General features: G+C 50.3%; 1 protein-coding gene across 2 annotated transcripts in view; it reads right to left on the reverse strand.

The window, feature by feature from the left end:
• Positions 1 to 9177, reverse strand: part of Ssbp3 (single stranded DNA binding protein 3) — a 154894-nt gene extending 145717 nt beyond the window's left edge. The window contains exons 1-4 of one of the 2 annotated variants that reach the window (XM_048351388.1): positions 8827 to 9177; positions 7729 to 7801; positions 7440 to 7501; positions 4999 to 5083 (exon numbers count right to left, since the gene is read on the reverse strand). In XM_048351388.1, coding sequence (XP_048207345.1) covers positions 4999 to 5083; positions 7440 to 7501; positions 7729 to 7801; positions 8827 to 8882 — 276 coding nt within the window. In that variant the 5' untranslated portion in view covers positions 8883 to 9177. The remainder of the gene's footprint in view (positions 1 to 4998; positions 5084 to 7439; positions 7502 to 7728; positions 7802 to 8826) is intronic. The other variant, XM_048351389.1, reaches the window with a different exon arrangement.
• Between the last annotated feature and the right edge of the window lie 11648 nt (positions 9178 to 20825).

A 20825-nucleotide genomic window follows, 5' to 3' on the forward strand; every position in this document is an offset into this window, starting at 1 on the left:
ATGAACCTCCCAGAGTCACGTACAAAGTCTCCTTTCGAGAGGACACATGCATTTTCTGGAAAGAAAGCCCATAGCTTTTATCATACTTCTCCTGCCAAGGCCAAGAACCACTGCAACATAACAGAACCTCTTCCAAGGGTCAGGTCTCACCTCTGCCAGTGACTTGATAACTCACCTCCCGGGGTCTTCACTTTCATTCTGTTACAGACAGTTCTTCTGTGAACAGATGTGGGACTGCACAGGTACCAGGCATACTCCAAGTCCAAGCAAACACACTCTCCCTCTATTTGCAGGGAGCCACTACCAGAGCAGAGCAGTAAAATGGAAAGAGGAAAGTTCTAGTCCCAGCCTGCCATCTCCTAAGCTACTTGTCCCTAGACAAGCCTCAGTTTCTTCATCTATAAGCAAGGCAGCTGTGAGGCCTAAGCACAATGATGTAATTATGTTCCAAAAAGTTCTCCAGCACCTTCAGCTCAAAGGCCACATTGCAGGGCTCATTCATTCTGCACATCTCCTACTACCACAGGGAAAACTCACAACGAGCATTGGCAGGGTCTAGAAAGGCACCAGAGACACTTCCTCCCACTCAAAACCGTCCTGGGGAACTGCAAGGGGAGAAAGCAGCCAGACAGCCCAGGCCTATAAATGACATACTCTTGTGCTGAGAGTGCCTATTCAACAAAAGACAGACCAGACCAACATGCTAGAGAACCCAGAGGGGACCCCTAGTGCGACCCTAGGGGCTTTCCTTAACAAAGAGGACTGTCCAATCTGAGGGGAACAGCGAGGAAACCACATCAGACAGACATCCTTCTGTGGCCTCAGATGCTCTTCTGATATAGAACAAACCCATTTCTCAAAAAAGTCCACCCTGTACTGAGTTCCCAGTGTGCACCATGTTACCGGTGGTTAACATTAGTGCTCACAGGCTGGTAAATAACGAGAGCCAAGAAAACCCAGCAGCCAGGTGTGGAGGGGGAAAACAGACAGTGACTCAGATAAAAACCCACCAAGTCAAGAACAGTTCAAACACCCTTTCTGCCAAGTCACCTGATTCACTTAAGGACCCAAACAGTCTTAGCCTCAACCTAGAAGGGACCTGGGAGATCAATTGATCTCTGAACCAACCATCAGGAAGAGAAATGACTTTCCCAAATCATAATATCATTCCTATACAAGAGTCGGGACAGGGACCCTCCATCTGAGGTCCTTCCAAACCCAAAGGAACCAAGGCCTCCTCCTCCACCCCTCTGGAATAAGCACTCATTACCCACAAAAGACTACATCTGATAGCAGGCTCACCAATGAGCATCTTCAACTCTCCCTGGCAGAATATACTAGGCCACTTAGCACTCTTACCTATGGGGATAGGAGGCATGGTTCAAGTGGTAAAGTTTAGCAGGTACAGTGTCCTGAGTTCAATTCTCAGTATGACCCCTCCCAAAAAGGAAAGGGGAACAAACATTCTTATTTACAATTCATGTGGTTTATTTTAGGACTTACAACTAACTAGCTGATGTTAAAACTGTCATATTAAAGATCACACACAGAATTCAAGTCATTGAAGGAATACCTTGTAATTCTCTAAGCCTAAATCACCTGTGTTCTCCTTCAGTCCATCAGCATGTCTTCCTAGTGTGTAAAAGAAACTATGGAAGCTAGAGAGATAAATAGCACATAGCCTCTGCCATGGAAAAAATTAATAAGCTACAACTGAAAGGCAAACCTGAAGAAGTTAGCAGTACAATACACAGAAATGATGCCTGCCATGGACCCCTTGGGGCCTAGCCAGAAAGAATCAGAAACAGACTTGGGCCAATCATAATCTGTGTACACCTAGGTCTGTCACTGTGATTACCTCTCTGTTCCTCAGTTCCTCCGTCTACATGCTTCCTCACAGGGTCACTGGCAGAATGAAATGAGGGACTAAGCCCTCAGCAGTTAGCACCAAGCCCAGGATGATGATGTAGTAGAAGTGGCTTTATGAACAATGAAATGTAGTGACCGCCGTGAGCAGAAAATCACCAAAGAAATCTTCTGAGGACCAGCACTATGAAGCACATAATCCCATCTACTCAAAAGACAGGACCTAGAGCAACAACATACTGAAATTCTCCAGGTAGAACTTAAAAGTTAGATAGGATTTAAGTGGGCAGAGAGAGATACACTGTAAGCAAGAGGAAGAGAGGTAGGTGAGAAGTTATAATAATTCTAGCAACAAATAGAGTATTTCTTCATTTTCCAGTTGCTTCTCTGCTACCACCCCTGCAACTCAATGCCACCTCTTAATTGTGCCAATCTACATGAATCACCCTATTCCTCCCCCTTGTGACCTGACTCTGGTGCAGGACACCAGATGGATCCCAATCTGGGAGAAGCGGGCTTGATCCTCAGATCTATGAGTCACAGGCCTCAATTCGTGTGACCTCATCTCTGAGCAGCATTTTTTAAACGTCACACCAGCCCCAGCTATCTACACAAGTTCACTGTCGTTCTTTAACACGTTACGCTGGCAGCAAAGCATGTGTAAGCATCAGAATAGCATGCTGCCATGGTGTGCCAGGACAGGAGACCAAACCACAGACTACCAGAGAATCTCCTATTACTCTAGAATAACAAACCTGGCTCAGAGGTACCAATAATGCCTCTGAAAGGTAAAAGACTGCACAGATCCCTGATATCAAGAGACTGGCTGGAGGGGTTCAAGAGGAGAGATTCCATGATGAGTACTTGCCTGTCACTCACAAGGTCCTAGGCTTGATTTCTAGCACTACTAGGGGGCTGAAGGAGACAGAGAGACTGGCTGTAGTAGTCAGACAAGAACAACATAGGATTGACTGTTCATAGGTCTTTTAAAAAAAGGAAAAAAAAAAATCAAGCAAGATTTTTGCTAGGTAGGAAGGTCAAATTGACTATTTTCACATGGCTGCTATATCTCTTAGCTTTCCCCCAAGCTCCAGTTCAGAACACCCTATGATCATCACTATGGGATCCCAGGAGAATCAAATCACAGTGAACCAGTCACCTCTCCCTTACACTACTAAAAGTTCACCAGGCAAATACCACTCAGGGACTGGGAATGTGCCTTAGTGGGAGAGTACTTGCCTAGCATGAATCCCTGGGTTCGATTCCTCAGTTGCACATAAACAGAAAAGTCTGGAAGTGGCACTGTGGCTCAAGTGGTAGAGAAGCTCAGGGACAGCACCCTGAGTTCAGGCTCCATGACTGACAAAAAAAAAAAAATCCACTCACCAGCTTCTTCCTTCTAAACCCTGGAGAGGGCACAAGAACTGCTCCATTTACTCAGCACTCCAAGGGCATATTAACTTTTTAGTCATAACAAAAGTTCATCATATCTGAGGCTCACAATTCAAAAGCAACCCTGGCAGGAAAGTCCATGAGACTCTTATCTCCAATTAACTACCAAAGAACTGGAGTGGCACTGTGGCTCAAGTGGTAGAGCACTAGCCTTGAGCTGAAGAGCTCAGGGACAGCACCCAGGCCCAGAGTTCAACCCTACAACAGGCCCAAAAAAAAAAAAAGTTCAGCATAAGCCAGGTGCCAGTGGCTCATGCCTGTGATCCTAGCTACTCAGGAGGCTGAGATCTGAGGGTCATGCTTCAAAGCCAACCAGGGCAAGAAAGTCCACGAGACTCTGGTCTCCAATAAAATACTCAAAAAGCCAGAGTGGTGCTGTGGCTCAAGAGGTAGAATGCTAGCCTTGAGCACAAAGCCCAGGGACAGCATGCAGACCCTGAGTTCAAGCCCCAAGAGGAGCCAAAAAAAATAAATAAATAAATCCATTATACCAAACAGGTTCAAACCCAGTGAGCTTCCCTTTCAGTCTCTTAACTTCTACTACAGGACACATTTTCACCATATCCATGGCATGAATCTGACAACTTGTAAAATTCACCCAGATGCGATCTGGTCTCCCAAGCCAGTATAAAGAGGATTTGGATGGCCTGGCCAAGAAGGTGGGACTTGATGATGTCCAAGAGTCAATTTCTATAACCAGAGCATGAGAGCCATTCCTACATACCTGATACTAACAAAGAGCAAGACCAACAGATCATCTACTGTGTGCACACCCAACTATGTATGATACACAACACACACACACACACAACTCACATACAGACTCGCTCTCTGAGGCCAACAAGAAGAACTGAAAGCAGGCCATACAAGACCTGCAGATACTTTTCTTCCCATCTTCCTACAACAGAGCCCAACCTGCTTCAATAGATCATAAAGCATGACCACCCAACCCAGGTTCAAAGTCGCCTTCCTCTTTAATTTTGCAGGAAATTGCTGTGGGAGATAGAAAGACGTGGCAGACAAATAATTTCATAAGTCTTAATACATTCATCCAGACAGAAAGTGAAAGAGCAGAAAGCACTAAAATCTGATGCTTTCACTAGAATATTTGAGATAGAGGATTATGAATAAGCTCAGTATCACAGCGTACTCATCATCCTATTAGATACAAAAGATTCCCTCCACTATACCATAATTTGAAAGACCCCTTTCTAGAAGACCAAGCTAGAGTCCATTCCATGAAGTTTCTCACTCAATTATCCCTTCTATTCCAAAACACAGGCTTCACATTTGCTTTTTACTTTTGGTTGTGTCCACATTTTTTTTCCCTTAAGTCAACACCAAACAGGTTCAGTCCCTTCCCAACGAACTGTGCACTCTGAATACAAACTTTACATGAGTCTAAGCTCTGCAAACACCACTTAATTCTCCAGATAGGTATCTAGACTCTTTTGCATAATAGTAGCAGAATAAAATACCATTCACCAAGTTAAAATTCTGCATCGGGGGTTCCAGAGGGGTAGGCCACACACAGGGAGGTGGGTGAGCAGGAGAACAGAAAGAAAGGCAAGGAGAAAATAAAGACCATTGCCAATTGGCTGTGTAGATGCTTTCGGTACTAAAGAAGGTAGAGCTATCCAACCCTGTAATTATTGCTAGGATTAAAAATTTGTTACTCACGTAATCATGAAAGGCTTTTGCTTCACTTGAATGTTCACAAGTGTCTCTCCTTTCAGGAGCTGCACAGTAAAGGTCCCAAAATACGCTGCAAGTCAGAAAATAAAATAAGATCAGGTTACTAATTATTACTTGTATACAATCGGCAAGTGCACAATTCATGGCGCTAACAGCACCAGGTCTCCCAAGGTTTTCATTGGGCAAACTCAGCCTAAAAACCAAAACAAATCCAACCTCTTCTGACAAACCAGATGTTTGCAATAAGAACAACAGTTTGTATTTACCAAGCACCTACTCTGCGCTGAATGCCTCTCACAGCCAATATTGTTAGAGGCTACCAGACACTCCCTGCTTTATATGCTTTATACACAAGGCCACTGACGCTCATACAGATTCACATCACGTACTCGTGGATAACAGGTGTTAATGCAGAGGAGAATCCACGCCTATTTCATGCCACCCCAAATCCAAATGGCTACATGTTGCAAAAAAGTAAGTTGTCAAAGTCAGGGCACAGCTATGACTCATAGGCACAGCAATGTGGGAATCTTACAAGTTCTTAATCCCAGAACCTGTACCACCACCCACTACCAAAGAACACACAGCAATTAGCCATAGGAGAGGCTGTGGATGGCCTCTTGTTCCTTGTTGAATAGGACGTAAGACCCTCTTTAGAAAGCACTCATCCAGTGAAGAGTGGCGAGGTGACAGGGGACCCAGAAACTGCACCCTCGCCTCTGTTCTGTGTGAGTCTACGGACTCGCACAGACATAGACACATAGAGTCCACTCTAATACTGTTAGTAACACTCGACCTACAAGTCCTTTACTAACCAGAAGAGAGTTATACAAACAGAGAAATACCCCAAACCAGACATCAAGGTCCAGACATACTGTTTGAAGGGCACAGTGGGACCTACAACTGTGGTCTGACATGTGAGCCAGTTCTCCTGGCTGAATCATACCAGTTCCAGTCATCACAGTATCTCACTCAAGGTACGTGAATACTGCAACCTGCCCATAAGCACAGGATCAGCTCCAGTGTCTCCTCCAACTCTAGAAAGCCTCAGTCATTTGCTCAGTAACTCCTAACAAATCAGACCTCAGCTACTCACATCCACCACAACCTGAGCTCAGCACAACCAACCCCACACTCCTGGTACCAGGATGGAGAGGCTGCAGGGGACTGGATCCAACAGAAAAAAATGAGGGCTTGTCCAGCTGCAACCGCAACCAAAGGAATATTCCTCCTGTCTTCAGAGCTACACACTGGATCAACCTCTCCACACAGGAAATTGCAGTCCCTTCTAAGAAACTTTCACTCATAAGCCCCAGTGTCTTCAAGACCTAGGGCAATCAGACCTGTCAACCTCATCCACAACTTGCCTCTAAAAACAGCCACAGCCAACCTATCACCCACTCTCGCAGGTGGAATCCTTGCGCCACACCAGACGCCTCCAACCAGGCAGTTGGGAGGTTGGCAGAAGTAATTAAAAACTCATTTTCTCTGCACAAGTTAGAACAGACACTTCATCCTCCTGTTGTTCAAAGAGACCTGAAACAGTAACCTGAGCTGGTGGTCAGGTAAATGTGCTAAGGTGCTAAGATCCCAAGATCCCAACACATGACACTCCATTCTCCGGCACTCCTCCAAAATAACAGCAGCCACCCTGTCTTGTTCTCCCTTTCAAAAGGATGTGAAAGACCTCACCTATCAGCCCCACACTCTCATGATAACTCATCGTCTTGGACCCTGAGCCTCTCTGACCTGCTGGTTAGACCTGGAGGGTCACCCACAAGGAGAGAGGGAGAGAGGGAGAGCCCCTGAGGACTGCTGAAGGTACCCTGCCAGGCCTACTCTGACCAGTTAAGATTCTGGGTAATATTAAGCTTTGTGGTTTTAGGGATGTTGGGGGTGGGGGAGCACAGAGGAAAGGAAGGTCCAGTCAGTGTGAATCAGTGTCTCTAAAGGAAGTGCAACCCTTTCTTGCTTTTTCTCTGGGTCCCTGAAACAGGTCTACTACTAGATGTTCTCAAGATCTGGAGCATATAGAAGAAAGAGGAGGGGACAGGCCAGTAGCAGAACGGACCTGGTGTCCCCTTCACTCTGCCCTGCCCCCACTCTCTCTAATTAAAGCAGCATGCAGGATTGACAAAACCCTTCTAGTTTTTTCCAAGCTCCTGCCTAGTGCCCCAGAGTAAGACAGAAAAGTAACAAGTTTCTACCCTGACCCTGCAAGGTTTCCTTGGTTTTTCCACAGAAGAAGAAACACCAAAGAAAAACTTCAGGCGGCAGAGTCTTTGGTCCTTCTCCTCCTTGGCCAGTTGTGATCTGGGTGTGCAGCAGAAGCTCAGGGTGAAGGGCTGCTCCAAGTCTCCTGTCTTTGTTCACTTGGACCCAGGGCTCAGAACAAAACACACACACAAAACTATCACACAACTTACCACCACCACGAGTGCAGAAACCCAGGCGGTTCTCCCAGCGTGATGTTTTTTTCCCATCGAATCTGGAACAGAGGGAGCAGAGAGGCAGCTTAGAGGGGCAGAGAGGAGGAACAGGCATGCAGGGGGCTTCCTGGAACCAAAAGGCTGTGAAGACCAACTAACAATAAATGCCAAAAGGTGATAAAAATTCAAAATGGTGGCCACAGTGGCTGCTCTTGAAAACAAAGGCTCTAAGAATAGTGGGGAGGAAGGGGTGTCAAGAAACTGGATGCTGGGGGTGCCCACTCACCTCTGATAAGAAGGTCTGTGCAGATTTCTGTGCTCCTACGTGCAGTAAATATTCGTAGACGTATAAAGCTAACCTGGCAAGTGGGTAGAGGGAAGAGAGAGAGAAGAGAGAGAGGGGGAGAGTCAGATCACACTGGAGCTCTCTCTGGACCTTGCCAGCAGGCTCTGCGCCCCATCTACACAGTCCCCTTGTAGCCGCGGGCAGAGGTGAGCGGCTATCACCCCAGGCATGGCGGCGGAGTGAACAGTTAGGGGGTGGGTACCAGGGAGGCGCTGCCGTAGGGCTGGAGAGCGGGAGAAACCCCAAACTTGAACTTCCAGGCGGTGTCTGGGCCAAACCCACCACCTAGGTCTCTCAAACTCACACACCACCGGAGCCCAGAGTCACCCTCCCTTTCCTGATCCACTCTTCCTGGCCACGTTCACCCCGCTTGGGGGTCCGAGCAGATTCAGCCCTGGTCTGGGGTGGCCAGCACGTTCTGGAGAGGGCAGCAAAGCACCGCCCTCAACACCTCCCCTCAAACAACTGTCCCCCCAAGCCTGGGGCGAGCCGGCGCCGCCTTCCCTGCCCAGTCGGGCGCCCCGGAGGGCGCGGAGGGCGCGGAGCCGGCAGCGAGGCCACGGACTGGGAAGGGAGAGCGCTCCCGGCCGAACAAAGCCCCCGGCACGCACTCCTCACGCCGCGGGCGGACAAAAGGAGCCTTCGGGGCTGCAGAAGCCACGCGCCCCCTGTCCGCGCCCGGTGGGCAAAGTGCGGCCACCGCGGGGAGCGCGGGGCTGAGGCGAGCGCACCGGCTCGCGGCGGGACTTCGCCCACCCCTCGCCACGGACCCCAGCGCCCGGCTCGCCCCGAGGCCACCAAGTGCCGCTCACCAGAAGCCAGCTGCCCCCGCCGTCCCTTCCCCGGTGTGCCCCAGCCTCCGCCGACTCCCAACAATGGGCTCTCCCACGCCGCCGCCACGGCCGTGGGGAAGGGGCCCGGCAGGCGCGCGGAGCCCCCGGGGCCCCCGGAGGTGAGCAACCCCGGCCCACCGCCCGCCCACCTGCCTCCCACCGCCCGCAGCCCGGGGCGCGCGGCCGCCACTCGCGAGAGGCTTACTTTTCCCGAGCCTGCCCGTCCGAGGGCACCGCCGAGCCTTTGCCTTTGGCAAACATGGTTTGCAGAGAAGAGGGCGCAGAGCCCCGCCGCCGCCGCCGCTGCTGCCGCTGCCGCTACCGTCCGGTCTCCCGAGCTGCCCTGCTCCCGGCCCCCTCCCGGCGCTCGCCCGCTCGCTCGCGCTCGGCTTGCCGAGCTCCCTCCCTCCCCGGCGCTGGCTCCGCGCTCTTTCCAGCTGTCAAAGCGTCAGCCCCGGCCGCGGCCCCATTGCCCTGGAACTCCTCCCGCGCGGCTCGGCCTGCGCTGCGCCGCAGCCCGCCCGGCTGCCCGCCGCTGGCTCGCTCGGCCGCTCGTCCGCTCGCTCGCTCGCTCGCTCGCTCCCCTCGCGCCCGCCGCTCGGCTCCGCCTGCGCCGCCCTCTGCGCCTCCGGCACCGCTGCCGCTGCCGCCGCCGCCGCCGCTGGTCTACTTGGAGCTCAACCGAACGTGGCTGCCCCGGCAGGAGCGCGGCGGGCGTCCACGCCCCGCGACGGACGGCCGCGCTGGCCAATCGGCGCGCGGGGGCGGGCCCGGCGGCCGGGAGGGACGCCTGTCAGCGCGGCCGCGGCAGTCCCGCTGCGCCGCCTCCGCCAGCCGCTGCCCGCTCCGTCTCTGGCCGTGGCTGCAGGGGGCGAGCCCCGGCGCTGGGATGGGGCGGGGGCCCCTCTGGGCTCGGGCTCCAGAATGGGGGCTTGGCCAGCGCTCCTGCGGCGCGCACGGCGGGGGTTGGGGCGCTTCGGCGGCGTCCGAGGGAGGCGGCTCGGACCCTTGGCGGAGCGTCCCTTCCCCTCCTGCGGGTCCCTCTCCCTTATCGGCCTCGCCGCCCCCGCGGCTCGCGCCAGCCCAGCCCTTATCTCGCCCTCCCCCCGGACTCGGACCCGGACCCGGACCCCTCCCCAGACTCGGGCCCTACGCCCCACCCCGGGCCTCCCTGCGCCCAGCTTCGCTTCCCCGGGCGCCGGCACAGGCTCCACGCTGAGCTGGGCTGCTGGAGTCGGCGCCGAGGCGCGCGGCTGCTCCTTTACTAGATCATTAAAATACTTTGGAAAACCCCAAAGTGGAGCCGCGCGAAAATGGCCCCTAGCGTGCTTTGGGGGAGCCGTAGGAAAGGATCGGGGGACTTGAGATTAGAGAAGGGAGAGTGATTTCTCCTAAATTTCCAAGGTCTGCCAGCCCTGGCAAGTTAGCCCCTCGGCATCTCCACGGAAAAGGGTGCAGTTCCGCGGGTGGGGGCGTCACCTGGATGCCCCGCGCCTCTGAATGCCCGCCGCAGCAATCTGCAAACTTCAAATAAATGGAGCTTAAATTGGGGAGTGGGGGACCGAAGTCGGGCTGGGGGGGGGAGGGGAAGCTTCCATTGTCAGTGACCCAGGTGTACAATGGGAAGAGGGGGGCTGGCAGAGTGACCCAGCTATTTGCTTCTGACTCTTCTACCTTGACAAAGGACCCCCAAAACGCCCTATGTACCCCTTCTTGGATACTCTTAAGACCCGAAACTGGCAAGAACAGGGGAAGGTTCCCCCATTTTCAGACTGTTTTTAGAGCGCAGTTCTCTTTAAATGTGATAAAACACTGTTGGCACTGTCTCTTTAAAAGAGTCAAGCAGAAAAAGCTGTGTAAGCGCTGATTGGCTGCCTGTTTGGATACATCTTTAGGGGAGCCTTGAAACTGTTAGCCTAGGTTGATTTTTTTTTTTAACTGCGCTGTTCCAATAAACAAGTAACGCCCCTCCCCCTAACATGCCTCGCACCAAACAATTAAAGGATAGGTCAGTGTCCTGGGGAAAACACGTTTCAAGTAGGAAAACTCAGAACTAGATTTCAAAAAAATAAACAATAATTCCCTACCATTAAAGTTTGCTTATTTTGTTCTGTAGAAGAGAGAAAAGGGGCTTTTAAAAGAAATGCCCCGCAGCCAACGGATCTGCATTGGTTCAGGAAGGAGACTCTGGGTGCATTTTTGGAATAATGTTCTGCTCCATGTAACAGCCTCCCTAAATTAGAATACAGCCAGGCTCTGCGGACACCTCTGGATTCACTTCTGCTCTCTGCTGGGACCTAGAGCTCACAAGGAAAAGGGGCAGAAAAGGGAGACACGGAGCCCTAGTTTGGGGTGTCTTGCTACCCCTGAGTTTAAAGGGGTTGTTTTGTCAATGAGGGAAAAAGCTTGGAGATTGGAGATAAAAATACATGGATAGGAGAGAGGAGGAAATAATTACAGTTATATTTTTCCCCTAGGCGGTTTAATTTAATAGGACTAACTTAAGGTACCTTAGAGCCCACACTAATTAAATTGGTCTGCTCATACCCTTCCCTGGTCTTCCTTCTATTTTTGATGGGCAAAGAATGGCCAGGGATGGTTTGTCAACAGACTGACTCACAAGATGCCTGACTCATTGGAGTCTGCAGGGCCCACAGACTATGTATGAGGACTGGTTGGGTCCCTGGCTGAAGGAAGCACTGCCCTTCTCTACCTCCTTCATCTGACAGTGCCCTGTCAGCCTCAGGGACCCAAGCAGAGCAGAGGCCACTTACACATTCATTTACTTGCCTGTCAGATGGAAAAGACTGGCTGATCTTTTGCTCTGTCTTTGTAGGCTGATATTCTACCAAGCTAAGATTCCCCTTCTTGTTTTTTTCTCTCCACCTTCTGCAAAAGTACTGGCCCCTCCTTCCAGATATGCATGAGCTGAACAGAGGAGTGGTATTCTAGAACCCTGTGCCAGGGGACTAGTCTCTGTGGTCTACCACAGAATGAGGCTACATAGGGTTGATGCATTCTTGGTGAAGCTAAAGGAGATGGTGGGACTAACCAGGCAGGAAAATCAGGGAGGTGTCTTTGTCCTCCAGCTTCTGACCAGAAGTAACTGAAGGGTTCCCTGGAAGCAGCACCACCCAGCAGTTCCAACTAGGCTGGCAGCTGCCATCTCATTTATTCAAAAGGTGGTTAGATCAGAGGCAATACAAAACACCCTTGGCTGGCCTTCAAGGAAGACCCCCAGCCTACCATTGCCTGCTAGGTCCCAGGCCACACCTCCCTAGGACCTGACCTTATCTTCATTGCAGGTTTCTCTGTATGGAAGGTCTCCCCCACCAAACCCCTTCTCTTTCCATTCTTCAAGGCTAACAAACACCACCATCTTAGCCTCACCCCCACCTCCTTCTAAAACCTCCCTAGAGCCAAACCAGTCCCTTGGTCACCTGGGCTTTGGTGTGATTTGCTTGAACCTGCACAGGAATTCCCCATTCCATTGTGTAGACCCTTGTTTGCTGTCTGTCTCTCCCACCAGACAGGAGGGTAGGATCTGAGTCTGAGTCATCTGTGTGGCTCCCACACTCAGCACGGGTTCTGTCCTTGTGTGCACACAGATGTTCCATATAAGCACCAGGGGACCCAGGATAGAAACAAGACCAAACAAAACACCTCATCCCCAAAGTCACTCAAGGGCCAACGGGAGATAAGAAATGGACACTACCCAACCCCCTAGGATTAGATAAAGTCACTCCCAGGACTCAGCCCCACCCATGGGAGCTACAGCCACCTGGACTTTTAAGATCCGGAAAGTACTACTGTACTTTGAGATCCTGGAAGCACCAAGCCACTTCCCACTTCCAACTAGATGTGGATCACTTTCCTCCATTCCTTTCCTCCCTCCTTCCCTCCTTATTTTTTTTCCTTCTCTTTCTTTAGGCTCCATTTTATTGAACATCTACTATACACCAAGCCATGTCCTAGGCATTGGATCACACTGGACACTGGGTCTTACCCCCACAAAGCTTGCATTTGGTGACATCCTCCGCCTAAGGCCTCCTCTCAGACCTCACTCCTGCTAATGCTTTCAGATCCCACTGGGTAGAAAGCACCCTCCCTCCAGAAAGTCCTTCCCTCAGATCCCCTTTGAGCTCCTAGGCTGCTCAAGTTTACCTTCCTTCATTAGGCCTAATCACCATGGGTCCCCTGCAGAAGTGCAGTTCACTCTGCAGTTGTCCAGGGTTCAGAGAGCTGTTGTCATCACCCCCCACCCCAGCTCTGCCCCCCCACCACCACCTCTGATCTCCAATACAGATGAAAAACTAAAGAACAGGCAGGTGAGGTGAGGGGGAGGAAGGAAGAGGTGAATTCCAAACCTAGATGGCTCCTTCCTCTTTCAGCTGCCAGAAACTGGGGCAGCAGAAATCCTAGTCCCTGGGACTAGCTTTGAGGGAGCCAGACCTCCAGAAGGTGATAGATAAAGGAGAAGGATTCAGGTCCATGAGCTCAACCCATGAGGCTATGCTTGCCCAGGATGCCAAGGGATCTTGTTTCCTCTGGCCGGTTTGCAGCTCTAGCAGCTCTATTTCGGTGTTCCTCACACAGCTGCTGGAGGCCAGGCTCCCCTCCTCCCTTCCTCTCCCCTCCTCAAAGCATCCAGCCCATCCCCCTCCTGCCCCCAGCATATTCAGTCCAGGAATTGCTGGGAGGGAGACTTCTAATCAAAATCTTGGGCTGCTCTCCTAGGAAAGCTCTGCTGCTGGTCAGCCCTGGTTTTAGCAGGAGTCCCCAAGGGCATCAAGCACCCAAGGACCTGACCTCAAAAGGCTGAGCAGATGACATCCTTCTCTGAGCCTCAGATTCTTGTGTGTGCAGTGAGGGTATTAATGCCAGAGCCACAGGCAGGCAGGAAGGCGGAAGGGGGTGGGGTGGGGGGAGTCACCTCCCAGACTATTAGTCAGCTTGACCAACCCCATGGTCTCAGGACTGTGGAACTCGGTAGAGCAGCCCCTTTGTAAAGGAGTTTAGAGGCAATAAGGGGGAAAGAAGTCAACTTTGAGGGGATAGTAGCATAGTGAGCCACTAAGAAAGGTGCCGATTGGAGTTTAATATCAAATGTTCTGGGAAATGAAACATTTTCTGCTGGACATTTACCCACCCCGCCAAGTCAGCAAAACGGGTTTCAGGCAATGTCTAAGATGGCTTTAGTTTGATTTACAAAGCACAAACTAGTGGTCAGCCCTGAGCCAGGAATATAGGAAATACCAGGAAGTTCAAAGCCAGGCCTTGTCCCGGCAACTGGGAAGAGGAAGCTAATCCTGAATTCACTGCACTTTGCCCTGCGCAGGCCCTCAGTAGGGTGTCAGTACCAGACTACAGCTCCTTCATGTTCCTTAGTAACTGTGCCCTTCACCGAGCAAGTTCTCTGTGTGCCCTGGACAATCAGGTACACACTAACCTATGGACAGACCCTCCCTGGCACTGTCGCCTCTGCCTGGAACACTTGGCCCAGCTTACTTCCTCCAGGTCAGCATTACCAACCCCTCCCTAAGGAACCTCTAGAGAAAGCACCTGCCCCTATACTGGCTGTTCTCCATGGAAACCAGCACCACCTGACATAGTACATGCTTATTTATTTATTTTCTCAACTACTTCCCTCATTAGGGTTTAAGTTCTGAGACAGGGTAGGGGGTGGGGGAGGAACGACGGGGACTTTATTCTTGCCTTTTGGAACAGGAGCCCTTTTCCTTTTTACTGAATAGAGTATTTCATTTAACCAGGGCTTTCTGCCCACCTAGTGTGGACTGGCATTGTGTCACATACTAAGAGTTCAGTGGTCCACAAGGTGCTTGAGAACTCCTTCCAAGTGGCACTTATAGCCCAGAGGATGAAACAGGGTTTATTCAGTTGGTACAAGGATACCAGAGTTATTACAGACAGCACCAAGTGCCAGGAACCGTCAGTAGCCAGAATGCTACCACCATTGTAAGTACAAAGAATAGAAGGGCTGATCTCTAGGGGAGGGCTGGTGATCAAAGAGGGCTTCTCTGAGGAGGTGACATTTTCATTCCAAAGAAAAGAAATGTGGGAGTAAACCACTCAAGGAAGGGGATGGACTGTTCCAAGGTGGGGAGGGGAGTCTGCAACGGGGGAAGCCTTGGCAGGTGGCGTTACAGGCAACTGGCCCTGTGGCAAGAGCAGGACACTCATAGGTTCTAGAAGAATCTCTTTTTATTTATTTATTTTTATTTTTTTGGCCAGTCCTGGGGCTTGGACTCAGGGCCTGAGCACTGTCCCTGGCTTCTTTTTTTTTTGGTCAAGGCTAGCACTCTGCCACTTGAGCCACAGCGCCATTTCTGGCCATTTTCTGTATATGTGGTGCTGGGGAATTTAACCCAGGGCCTCATGTATACGGGGCAAGCACTCTTGCCACTAGGCCATATCCCCAGCCCCTAGAAGAATCTCTTGCCACAGTATCAGAGATTCCTCGGGACAGAATGCAAGAGTTCACAGGAGAGCTACTGCCTGGTACAGTGCAAAGGGCAGGTGACCACAGCAATGGCACCAGTCACACCCATTAGTATTGTTGCTACCCCAAAGCAAACAAAACCAGGAACTAACAAGTGTTGGCAAGGGTGTAGAAATTGGAATTTTTGTGCATTGTTGGTAGGAATGGAAAGTAGGAATTTAAATGTTACATCTACTGTATGAAGTACCTCAAAAAGGAAATCATAGAATTACCATAGAATCCATCAGTTCTATTTCTAGATATATACCCAAAAGAATTTGATGCAGAGATTCAAACAGAATAGCTAGAATATGGAAACAACCCAAAATATCCACTCACAAAGAAATGGATAAGCAAACATGTAGTATAGTAGGCTGGGTTTGGTGGCTTATAGTTTTTGTCTCATCTACTCAGAGGGTGGAGATCAGGAGATCAAAGTTCAAGTCCAGCTGGGCACCAGTGGTTCATGCCTGTAATCCTAACTACTCATACTCAGGATGCTGAGGTCTGAGGATCATGGTTCAAAGCCACTCTGGGCAGAAAAGTCCCTGTGAGACTCTTATCTCCAATTACTACTCAAAAACTGGAAGTTGAGCTGTGGCTCAAAGAGGCAGAGCTCTAACCTTGACAAAAGGAGATCAGAGACAGCACCCAAACCCTGAATTCAAGCCCCATGACAACAACAAAATAAAGTTCAAGGCCAGCCAGGACAAAAAGTTTGCAAGATCCTCACCTCAATCAATAAGCTGGGCATAGTGATATGTGTGTTTATGATCCTACCTAGGCAGGATGCATACACAGAAGGATTGTGTCATGAGCTGAGGCAAAAACATGAAACTCTATCTAAAAAGTAAACAAAAAGAAATGAGTGTGTGACTCAAGTGGTAGAGCACCTGCTCAGAAAGCACCAGGTCCTGAGTGCAAACCAGTAACACCACAAACAACTGAAAAAAAAGTATATATATATAGATAGATATATAGATATAGATATATACATATATGTATATATGAAATATTATTTAGCCTCAAAAAGGAAGCAGATTTTGCTAGATGTGCAAGTTCACACCTGTAATCCCAGCACTGAGGAGGCGGTGGCAAGATGATGTGGAATTCCGGATCAACCTGGACTACATAGCAAGACTCTGTGCCAGGCACTAGTGGCTCATACCTGTAATCCTAGCTACTGAGGAGGCTGAGACCTGAGGATCATGGTTCAAAGCCAGCCCAGGCAAGAAAGTCCAGAGACTCTTGTCTCCAATTAACCACCAGAAAACTGGAAGTAGAGCTGTGGCTCAATGTGGAAGAGTGCTAACCTTGAGTGAAAGAGCTCCAGGACAGCACCCAAGCCCTGACTTCAAGCCCCACAACTCACCAAAAAGAAAAGGCATTCTTGTCACAGGCTTCACCATAGACAAGGTAAGCCAGACCCCAAAGAACAAATGCCATATGATTCTATTCATATGGGTTACCTAAAGTCATCAGATTCAAAGACACAGATGGTGTAGATAGTGGTTGCCAGGAGCTGAGGTGGGAAGGGAATTTGGAGTTGTTGTTTGATAGAGTTTCAGTCTGAGAAAATGAAAGCATTCTGGCGACAGAAGTGGGGGTGGTTGCCCATAATGTGAATACATCCAATGCCATAAAACCACCAAAAGGGTTAAAATGGTATGTTTTATGTCATATATATCACCAGTTTTAAAAAGGAAAAGTGGACAGAGGGTAATGAGGCAGGGCATGAGAAGTATTCGATGTGACACATCTCAGGGCTTTGGGAGGACACCTACAAAGTAAGGAGGGGGGTCACTGAAGTAGCCAAGGGCTGGACTAGGAAGTGGGCAGGAAAACAGTTTGAAAAAGGCCACATGAAACAGATCTGAGTGGGTTGGGATGAGGGGAAGGTGTTTTAGACACAAAGGACTCCTTCAGGGCCTTGAGTATCATGCTAAGTTTTGTTTTTGCCCTGTTGTGGGTTTGGTGGCCCAATCTGAGTAGTAGCTGGGGATAGGGAGCACCATGGAGGGATGCCCCAGGCAGTTAGGGAGCCAAGACAGATTTGTTGACAAGCACTGCAACAAGGAGTAGAGAGAAACTAATGGAGAAATTTTCTTGGGTTTGGTAACTGAGGGGGGCATGGAGGACTCCCAGACTTCTGGCAAGGGTACTACTAGTGCCATTCAAGGAGCCAGGGGAACCAGGAGAGAAGCAGATCTGTAGGGGTGGAGTATAGCCAAGTCAATCTTGGGCAGATAGTTTGGAAAGCCCATTAGAAGTCCAAGAGAGACAGCAAGGAGACAGGCAAAGGATGAGCCAGGAGCCCTGGAGAAGAGGTTTGGCCTGAACAGTATCCTAGGAAGTCTTTTTTTTTTTTTTTTTTTTTGGCCAGTCCTGGGGCTTGGACTCAGGGCCTGAGCACTGTCCCTGGCTTCTTCTTGCTCAAGGCTAGCACTCTGCCACTTGAGCCACAGCGCCACTTCTGGCCATTTTCTGTATATGTGGTGCTAGGGAATCGAACCCAGGGCCTCATGTCTATGAGGCAGGCACTCTTGCCACTAGGCCATATCCCCAGCTCCCCTAGGAAGTCTTTAACATCGAGAATTTAGATTCAAGCTGGAGGGAAGGGGACAGTTAAGAGGATCCTGGCATAACACATGAGCAAGAAGACCTTCAGATACGGTGTTGAACACCTACTTTGACCTCAGCTCAAGGTTCCCATCCTCCTTAACTCTCCAGGTTTTCTTCCTTCCACCTGTCTTTTCTTCCTGTTACCTTTTAAAGGATTCTTTTTCTCCAGCCTCATCTTAAAATTTTATTAGTCAAGCGGATGCTGACACAATGTTACATAACACACAGTCCCCAGATCCCAGGGGCCTTAGAATAAAAGCTCCTTATTTCTTACTAGCAGGTCTGAAGTCAACTAACTGAGCAGCTCAAGGCTGCCCGGTGGGTTTCCTAGCTCAAGAGCCAAGAGCTACCTAGCTTTCCTTCAGAATAAAAGAAGCAGCTGAGACCAAACAAATCTTTCAAGCACTGTATCACTCTCACATCACATGACCAAGCCCCATGTCAGTGGGTGGAAAGGGGGATGAAGACTTTGAAAGGGTAATGCAATTGTCTGCAGCTGGGTTTCCGTCACACTCTTCCTTCACCTTTCCATCTCTGGGTAAGTTCACCCACAGGTAGCTACCCTGAACCTCAATAAGGATGGCGCTTGAATGCATCCTACCAGCCCCAATCTCTTTTCTCAGCCCCATAGCCATATTTATTTAGTTGCATGGCATTGCTATTATATGTCCGCCAGAATCCCAAACTCCATGTGTCTGGAATTTTCTCCATCCCATTCCTGCAGTCCATTTTTTTTTTTGGGGGGGGGGTGGCACATGGCACCAACTAGTAGCCAGGCTCTGCTCCTCTTCCTTATTCCAGCCAGGGACAAAGATCATCATCTGTGTCATTTCCTCACTGGCCCTCTCCCTGCTTCAATCCAGCCCAGGATCATTGTAAATCCCCTAACTGCTTTTTCAATCTTCAGAACACAGCTCCTTTCCCTTGCCCTTCCCTTCCAGTGGGAGGTTTGTGTTCAAAGCAACAATGTGACTCTATCATGTTCCTGCTCAAGATTCTTCAGTGGCTATCACATACATGATGAAGTCCAAGTTCCCTAGCCTAAGTTCAAAACTGAGCTACCTTGGGCCTTCCTGTGCCATCCATGACCTGCCAGTGATTGCTGATGATATTGGGATGGAGGGATGAACAGAAGAGCTTTGGTCCCCACTCCCTGGGATGTGGCAGCCTTTGGGGACACAGACAGTTCTCTCAGTACAAACTACCTACTGTGATGGAGCTTGTGGCAGAGCACACAGACTCTCTGGGCACAATGTGAGGTACTAGTGGAAACGGGTGAGGAAGGCGGCCTGGAGAAGGGGACCTTCCCTAGACTGTCATGGAAGATGATGAGCCCTCAAAGGTAGATGCTGGAGACAGCATTTCAAGGAGCACCAACACATAGAAGAGACGAGCCTGCCACAGAGACAGGAAGATGGCTGAGAAAGGGTCAGTGGCTGGTAGTGGGATGGGAAAGGAGAGCTAGGGAGGGCAGCCCAGGGAAGATAGCACTGAAGGAGAGAGTAGCCAAGCTACAGAGAGCATGACACAGCTTTTGGAAGCACTCTAGGAAGGATGAGGCCAGCCTGGTGAGAGTAGTGTTAGAGAATTCCAGGTGGCAAAAGCCAGTCCTTGGTGACAGAAGAGTGGAAAGAAGTAAGCAGCAATCGGGAGCCGGTGGCCCACACCTGTAATTCTTGCTGAACATGAGGCTGAGAGGTAAGAATCTGAGTTTGAAGCCAGCCTGAGCACATAAATCTGAGAGACTCTTATCTCCAGTTAACCAGCAAAAAGCTGGAAGTAGTGATGAGGTTCAAGTGGTATCATGCCAGCCTAAAGGAAAAAAGCCAAGGAAAAGCATGAGGCCCTGAGTTCAAGCTCTAGAACCAGCATACAGAGGGGGCAGGGGGAAGAGGAGGAGGAGGGCAGCAATAACTGGCAACTCTTCCAAGAAAATCCTGCCATGAATCAGGAAGGCACAGGCCAGTCCCCAAGGGAAGCAGCTGTGCTGTGCTAGGCTGAAGAAGAGACAAGGACCTGTGTAAACTGATTGGCAGGCACTGGGATACAGAGAGAGACTGAGGGTACTAGACAAGGGCAGAGGATGGTGCTGGCTTGAAGAAGAAAGGAAGAGACCCCACACAGATGGTGTAAGCACACAGGTGAACAGCCTTCAACCTGCACCCCCAAGGGGCATCTAGTTCTCAGCAGGCAGGCTTAACACTGAGGCTTAAAGGAAGGCAAGTCATTTTCTAGCCCTGCCAGGGTAGAGTGGTGCCAGGCAAAAGGAATGGGATGAACAAAGGCCTAGAAGCATGAGACAGTCCCCACTTTAGAGTCGTTGGGTGCTTCTGGAAGGTGGCAATTTGGCACAGGAGGGTGAGGTGGGAAAGGTGGGGAGGCTGGAGAGTGGACCTTGTACATCTTACAGCTTCTACACTTGGGTTTTGTGGGTTTGGGGTCCAGCCTAGGCACCTGTGGAAGCTGAGGATTGTTTTCTATCTGCCTGTGTTGCCCATACTTGGCTTCTATGTGTGTTGAATAGATCCGTGTTTTGTGGCAAAACCTGGCAGAATAATTTTGTCCTAAGGGTGAATGTTTCAGAGATTGCAGTTTCCTCAAGTAATTCCTGCCACCCCATCTGCATGCGGTATGGGGTGGAAATATGGAGTCAGCCCCAGGGACCCAAGGAGTGCTCTCTAAAGGCTGGCCTTGTCCCTCCTACCTGCCTCCTGCAGAGACCCAGCTCCACCCCCCTCCATCAGCCCATGGTGGGTGGAGGGCTCCAGAGACCACCACTGGAGCTCCATGCCAGTCAGCACCCTCTCACCCTCACTATCTGGGGCACCCAAAGCAGAGCTCACAGGCTTCTTCTCTGATTCCCATTCCCGTTTCCACGGAAACAGACATCGGCAAACGTCAAAGTTCCAGCTTTCACACAGGTCTCTTCCAAAAGTTCATCTCACATGGTTCTTTTTTTTTTGGCCAGTCCTGGGGCTTGGACTCAGGGCCTGAGCACTGTCCCTGGCTTCTTTTTGCTCAAGGCTAGCACTCTGCCACTTGAGCCACAGAGCCACTTCTGGCCATTTTCTGTATATGTGGTG

This window comes from Perognathus longimembris, chromosome 7, assembly GCF_023159225.1.
Source record: "Perognathus longimembris pacificus isolate PPM17 chromosome 7, ASM2315922v1, whole genome shotgun sequence".
NCBI lineage: Eukaryota > Metazoa > Chordata > Mammalia > Rodentia > Heteromyidae > Perognathus > Perognathus longimembris.